Source organism: Sinocyclocheilus anshuiensis, unplaced genomic scaffold, assembly GCF_001515605.1.
Source record: "Sinocyclocheilus anshuiensis isolate Anshui unplaced genomic scaffold, SAMN03320099.WGS_v1.1 scaffold1429, whole genome shotgun sequence".
Lineage (NCBI taxonomy): Eukaryota > Metazoa > Chordata > Actinopteri > Cypriniformes > Cyprinidae > Sinocyclocheilus > Sinocyclocheilus anshuiensis.
In genome coordinates this window covers 501785-509417 of record NW_015548305.1, presented here as the reverse complement: position 1 = coordinate 509417, position 7633 = coordinate 501785, and the positions used below count along the sequence as shown (strand labels likewise).

General features: G+C 37.1%; 1 protein-coding gene across 3 annotated transcripts in view; it reads right to left on the bottom strand.

Moving 5' to 3' along the window:
• Positions 1-7633, bottom strand: part of LOC107656188 (troponin T, fast skeletal muscle isoforms-like) — a 13963-nt gene that overhangs the window by 3863 nt on the left and 2467 nt on the right. Inside the window, exons 1-9 of one of the 3 annotated variants that reach the window (XM_016443941.1) lie at positions 6380-6448; positions 6274-6284; positions 5492-5506; positions 3366-3384; positions 3170-3215; positions 2955-3071; positions 1916-2107; positions 1690-1802; positions 1498-1588 (exon numbers count right to left, since the gene is read on the bottom strand). In XM_016443941.1, the coding sequence (XP_016299427.1) occupies positions 1498-1588; positions 1690-1802; positions 1916-2107; positions 2955-3071; positions 3170-3215; positions 3366-3384; positions 5492-5506; positions 6274-6284; positions 6380-6399 (624 nt within the window). In that variant the 5' untranslated portion in view covers positions 6400-6448. Of the gene's footprint in view, positions 1-1497; positions 1589-1689; positions 1803-1915; positions 2108-2954; positions 3072-3169; positions 3216-3365; positions 3385-5491; positions 5507-6273; positions 6285-6379; positions 6449-7633 lie in introns of those variants that run through there. The other 2 variants (XM_016443943.1, XM_016443942.1) reach the window with 2 other exon arrangements.

The window sequence follows — 7633 nt, the reverse complement described above, 5'->3', positions numbered from 1 at the left end:
CGCATTGGATAGCTGGCCAATCACAGCACACCTCGCTTTTTAGACCGATGAGCTTTGTAAAAATCGATGCGTTTCAAAAAGGCGGGGCATAGAGGAGAAACAATAATGTACAGTATGTGGAAAATAATGTGTTTTTTTAACTTTAAACTGCATAAACACATTTCATTATACCAAATACACAAAATAATGTTCTTTTTAGCAGCATCATATGACCCCTTTAAGAGGCGGTCACAATTACCGTTTCATGAAATATAGTCAACAACAGGAATCCATGTGATCAGGAATTTCACATGAGGGTGAAAGATTTGTCCCCTCGCAGTTTTCACAGTGGGTTCAGGTTGGTCGCTCAAATTTGCCACATTGATCAACAGAAAGCTACTTGGATTAAGGGTGAATTTTGTGGGAGCTTTGCTTCATACGTCACACTATTGACAATAGATAATGTAGAAATACTGTATATAGATAATGTTTTTGCCAGCAATGTGACCACATCTGTAAACGTTTTTTGTTCCACCAGCAAAAACAAAGCCGAAGCAGAATCAACTTCACTCTTAAAAATAAAGGTGCTTCAAAAGGTTCTTCACAGCGATGCCATAGAAGAACCATTTTTGGTTCCACAAAGAACCATTCAGTCAAAGGTTCTTTAAAGAACCATCTCTTTCTTACCTTTTTGTAATCTGAGGAACAAAGAACCTTTTGTGAAATAGAAAGGTTCTTCATATGTTAAAGGTTCTTTATGGAACCATTTAGACAAAAAGCTTCTTCTATGGCATCGTGAAGCACCTTTATTTTTAAGAGTGTATTGTGTCTCCAAGCAACACACAATAGTAGTGTTTAGCTTCTGAATGAATCAGCTATCTTGAATGAATCAGTTGAATAAATTATTTAATGATTCACTCATAAAGACTTGTCACCACCAACAGCCGTATCGATGTAACCTGCAGAAAGAGTCACTGAAAATTCCCAGCACTTATGAATCAAATTCAAGGGCCATAACTAACTGTTGTATAAATTAAATTCAAGGGCCATAACTAACTGTTGTATAAATAATTGACAAGGCATTGACTTTATATTTGAGCAGCTAAAAGCAGCTAGGTGGTACATAAACTGTGTTTTAACGTTATGCTTGTTCACTGAACAGATAGTTCACCCAAAAATGAAAGTCATCATTTCCTCATATTTATGTTATTCCAAACCTGTTTGACTGGCAGAATGTGCATCTCAGACAACACAGAATTCAATGCTTTTTGCATTTAAGTACATTTTACAATGAAAATGAATGGTGACTGAGATGGTCATTCTGTCTAACATCTCTTTTTGTAACAGAGATTTTCACTTTTGGGTCAGCTATCCCTTTAGGCTATAACTTGTCCAGGATGCAGTTGACAAAGTAGTGCATCTCCCCTAGTAAAACAAATGTAGGCCATGATGAAACATAAAGTAAAATAATTTGACAGATGTTGTATTGTGTAAATGGTCATTGGACAGCTCCCTCACCTCATACTTCTGCCTCTTGAGTTTCTCTATGTGCTGAAACTTCTCAGCCTCCAGTTGGTATAACCAGTCCCACAGCTCTGTAGCTTTCTCCCTGTAAACGCACATATGCACCAAAACACATTTAGATCACACACACAAACTCTGTTTCATCAGAACAAGTTGTCTTTCCCATAGATTTGTATTCGTGCTGACCTCAGCTTGTCCTCATTCAGATGGTCAATGTTAAGAGGCTTGCGTCTGTCTGCCAGAATCTTCTTCTTCTTCTCTCTTTCAGTTTGCTTCTTACCTCCCCTCTTTGAATCAGCCTGTTTTAGCAATATGCAAACAAAACACTCAGGCCTATTCACTTTTCAGTCATATACAGTACTGTACTCAGAGTGATGATTGACAGAATCAGAGTTGGGGTTGATAGAAAAACCTTCTGCAGGTAGCTGCTATACTGGGAGCCCTTGCTAGACAGGGCAGACTTCTTCTTGGCATCTTCATCTGCCCTCTTCTTAGCATCAGCCTCCTCCTTCTTCAGCCTCTCTTCCTCGCGTCTTGCCTGACGCTCCTTGTCCTTCTCAGCGCGGATCCTCTGCTGTTCTGCCCTCTCAGCCCTACGTTTCTCCTGCACATGCACACATTAAATGTGTCCATTATAATATTCTGAAACACGGCGCTCTGGAATATTCGATTCTGATTGGTCAATAGCGTCCTTATATTATATCAGCTGTCAGATATTTCATTTTATTCGCCTTCGTTCATGGCAATGCTGTATCATTCTGCTCATCTAGGCCAGCGTTATTTTAGTTTTATTTATATACTATTAGACAATAGTGTTTATTAATATATTTAATGTTATTAATATTCAGTTTTAATTTTTAATGTTAGTAATTTGCCTACTAGTTGTTAGTAATGTTAGCACATGCCTTTCTCATTTGTAAATATATCTATTTAGCTTTGTTTTATGTTTTATTTCAGTTACAGGTTTACTTGTTTTGATTTATTACATGAAAATAGAAATAAAAATAATATTTAGTTAGTTGCCAAAACGACAATTCTAACTTTTTTAACTTTATTCGAGACAAAAGTTTTTTTATCTTATATTTTATTTAAGCTTTATTTCAAATAACAAAAACATTTTATAGCTAGACTGATCCTGGTAAATGAAACTGGCGCATTTCTCTCGCATTACATTGCAAACTCGCTCTCAAGTTCTCTACAAACACCATCTTACGTCTCAGTTATTGGTTAGTGAAAATAGGCTCTTATGAGTATTAATATTACTGTAATATTGTTGCAGTGATCGTCTTGTTTATAGTCTAATTGTTTTGTTTTTTTCTTAGAGGAAGCTTTAACATAAGATACAGGTAAGATCATTTCAACTTAAATATTTAATGTCCACATACCGTATTTCTTTATTTGCTGAGTATCCATCTATTTAGGGGGATAAAGTACAGATGGCTGACACTCACGATTCTATCTTTCAGAGCAATAAGCTCCTCTTCTTCCTTCTTCCTGCACTCAAAGTGGGCATCAATCAGGCCCTGCAGCTCAACGAGGTCCTTGTTTTGACGCTTCTTCTGGATGTCCTGTTTGCATACATGTAAATATGACCTCAAACATGTATTCTTACAATGTTTAATACATAGCATTATATCATAATGTATCCAATGAAGTACTTGCTTACATCAAAGTCCACCTTATCCCCGTCAGGGATCTTTGGTGCACTTGGTCTGAATGAAAGCAAAATGTGTTTTAGTGGGATTCTGGGTATCTCAGTCTTCCCCAGCTCCTCAGTAACACTCAGAGGATGCTGTATTGCATCGTAGCATTGGAATTGGCTGCTCAGCTATAAAAAGAGCTTAGTGAATAATTCTACTTACTTGAACTTGGGCTTATCCTCTGTTATGAAAAAATAAAACAAAAAAGGGAGAGGGATATGTAACATGGTTAGAGAGTTTAAAACGAGTTCAGTCAACAATCGGTGGGAATTCTGTGAGCCATATCCATGAACATGGAGTTACTCTTAGTAACAACTCAGTGCTGGTTTATTTACCTGAGCTTTAAGAATGATGTATGTAACTTCTGAAAGTATGTTTACAAAGTAAATTACATATATTAATTTCAATCGTTTCAGTAATGTTAAACTGGGTTAGTTAGAAAGTTGTGAAACAAATACAGTAGGTGATCAAAACAAATACAGAAGAATCATTGCATAAGAATTCAGATCGTGAGATGCTTATAAGTACATGAGTATAAACAGACACAGAACTCCTTGCAAGTGGACCATTCTCACTCTTCCGACCAAGAATGAACATAACAACAAAGCCTTGTGGAAAAGATTCATCTTTTTATCCTTCATTCATTTTCCCATCTCTTTTGACTAACAGCATCTAAATCTGAGTTTGTTATATATCTGACTAGACTCTGCAGGTGACCTAGATGAGATGTTTGAGCCATTGCAATGTTTCGTAACTATTTGAAATATTTCGTAACTCTTGCGTTGAAAGCAAGAGTAAAATAGAGAACATTAATGTTGTTTGTGTGCTTTTTGCTGCCCTAAGCAGGGCTTTAGCTACATTTTAGGTGTGACGAGCACTACGTCTGTCAGAGTTTGATCGTTCCAGCTCACTCCCAATTGGTCTGCAAGTGAATTCGAATTGGAAAATATTCCTTGTTCATAAAGGGTGGAAATGGTCCAATTCTGAAAAATAATTCAAATGCACCACAAGGGACTGAAATGGCATGGATCTAAGCTCTGTCACCATTTGGCAGTACCACACCAGTCTCATGGTGGGCCTGAACGAAGAGGAGGTACCACCAGTAGTGGTTAAAGTTTTGTTGGGTTTGGGGGGAAGGGTACTACTGGGCAACTACATTAATGTGGCTGATTTTTAAGTAGCAGATGAGGTGCGCTGCCTGTTTTTAGTTGTTTTGGGGAAATGGGAAGGATGAATGAATATTCATGCCACATACCTTCCTCATGCACCTCTGGTTCTGGTTCTGGCTCTGGCTCTGGTTCTGGCTGTTTTTATGGCTCTGGCTCTGGTTCTGGCACTGGCTCTGGTTCTTGCTCAGGCTCAGGCTCTGGTTCAGGAGCTGCCTCTGGGGCTACCTCTACCTCTACTACCTCTTCAGCTAATAATACATGCAGCAAGCAACCAGGGGAAGGAAGGTTATCAACAGTTAATGCGTTGCAGAGGAGGGAGCATTCAGAAATGGGAGATTATGTATTGGTTAAAGTGAGAAAGACAGAGAAAGTCATGTGTGAAATGTATAGATGGCTGAGAGGATGCACATAGCGGGAGAACCTGTTATGAAATGATGAGACCTTGAGACACCAGGATTCCACATGCCAAATATAATACCCACAAGAAATGACCTTGTTTTTCCCTGTTTGCCAAAGCCATTGATTCCAATAATCTAAAGCCATCTCTAACTATTTTGTGTTTGATAGGAAAATAAACTAGAATAAAGTTCACACCTTATAAAATCCACATACTAATATCTGAAAAACATAGACAAGGCATCAAAACAACAGTTTATTTTAATGACCTTTTCAGCAGCCACACAATTTAGAACTTCAGGTCTCCAGATACTGGAATATTCCAATCTGCTTTATGAATTCTGCTTAAAAGGTCATCAAAGGTCATGGCACCCTTCAAGCTGTAGGGGGCAGCACATGTTGGTTAGCTCTGGTTAGATTTCCTACCATAAATATGATTAATATGCTTATGGTTTTAGTTTACCTTATGATGAGTTAAATGAAAAGGTTGACATTTGAAAGGTTCTTGAATTAGATAAAGATTAGTTAAGCAAATGATTTTCTGCTTTCGGTTAATTCTTTTATTTTTAAATTTAGTTACAACTTACTACAGACAGTGTCAGGCATTTTTTAAGGGAACATTGTGTTGAATTAGTACATTGAAAGACTAGTTAATTTTCAAATCCTCTTGGTTGGTTTGGTTGTAGTGGTGGTGTTTAATTATTTGTTTGTTTATTTTTTTACCTCCTTCTTCGAACTCTTCATATGCCAGAAAAGAAAGCAGTAAAGGAATACAAAAATTACAAATTTTGTTGGACACTATTAGAATTGGAATTACATCATACATTAAATGCATGCAGAGCCTTTTTTTGCTGGTGTTCTGTGGAGTCAGTGCTCTGATCAGTTCAGTACAGAATCACATTCTATATGGCCAGTTATTCCTGTAAATTAATAATTTGGTCTGATCTCTGGCCTTTGTAGCCTCACATGAGCATTCACCTCAGAGAACACCAGTAACATGAGCATCATCAATACTACCCCCAGCCACTGCATGCGTTTGACATGTTAGCCTCCAGAGATGTTCTTAAAAAAAGCTCTCTGTGGCAGTGGCAGAAGGCAGTATGCTGGCATGAGATTGATGAAACAGCTGCCAAACAGCAGGTGGCACAATATCAGTCACTACAAGCAAATTCAGGGCACTCTTGCATTGGATATATATTTGAAATATGTGTTTTTTATGAATTAATTTATAACGCTAAATAGAGCAAAGCCAAACCTGCAAAAAATATCACCAAGGCTCTCACTGTTTCTAAATATAATCAAAGTAACTGCTGACATACCAAGAAACCACTGATGCTGACTGAAAAAATACATATACATAATATTTAAAATAAAATGGAAATAGATATTGAGTGGACACGTGTACACATGACAGATTTGAAAATCCTGGCTAAGGCATATGTTTTTCTACAAATTAACAGCAATAATGATAATAAGATGAAGAAGAATTCAAATTTAGTACTTACCATCGACCCCACTGATTGAAGAGAGGGAAAGAAGATTTATCATTATTCTGTCTTGACCAAAGAGCATGAATATAAATTTTATTACATCAAATGTCAGAATACTTACACGTCCTCTGTGTCGGACATGATGACAGGGAGCTTTAGACCTATAGAAAGCAGACGGAGAGAATGTTTGTAATTGTTCTTTAGACTTTGTTTTGTAGCACTGTGTGACAGGGTTAATCACTGACGTGACAGGTGTGAAAGGCACCTCAACATGCTAAATATTTTAGGTAACGTAACATTTTCTGACATCTTTTCATCCAGTTAACTGTAAAAACACAGCTGTATGTCTGAATACACTGAAAATGTACTGTCTCTGACTTCATTTCTTCAAAGAAATGATAAATGATCAAAGCAGAGCAAAATGAATTTGACAGAATTCGAGCTTAGAGCAGATCTTCAACAGAAAGAAGCTCTGCAAAAAAACAAACATACTAAATAATGTCTTCATTCTAAAACGTGATTTCATGTGATTACATTTAGAGGTAATGTTTAAAAAAATCTGACAGAAAAACAAATGTGTGTGTATAGGTTTGGCTGTAACTGTTATGGCCAAATTTAAAATGAATTCCTCTCAAATAAAACAAGAACATAAATTAGCCAAATGCTGTGCTTTATATCTAATAATGTCAATTGGCTTATGTGCTGTAAGCTTTTGGGTATGATAAAATAAATATCATGAACTTAGTATAACAACTATTCAGAGGCGGACAAAGTACTCAACTCTATTACTTGAATGAAAGAAGTCATAAGTTCCCAGAAAAAATAATACTCAAGTAAAGTACCGATACTCAAAAAGTGTACTTAAGTACAATACTCAAGTTAATGTACTTAGTTACTGTCCGCCTCTGCAACTATTCCATATACCCAGATGTCCTCACTAATATAGCTTCAGAAATGTGTGTGTGTGTGTGTGTGTGTGCTGTGACTCATATCTCCAGCACAGATGCAGAAGCGTTTGGAGATTAACACATGATCAGATTTCCCAGCATCAGCTCTCTCTCTCTTTTGACAGTGAGGCTCTGGTCCTGTCAGCCCTACCTTATGTGGGCATGACTGTCTGCTTACATTATTATAAGCCATTAAAGGAAGGAATGCCAGATTATTTATGTTTTTTTTTACTGACATGAATCAAAAAAGTGGAATGCAACAACAAAACAGAACCAATATAATGTACAATTATGATATCCATTGTATTAGTGTCAAAATGACGACTATCGAGTCCGTGTTTGAGAAATCATTAGAGCAGGGGTGCCCAAACTCGGTCCTGGAGGGCCGGTGTCCTGCAGAGTTTAGCTCCAACTTGCCTCAACACACC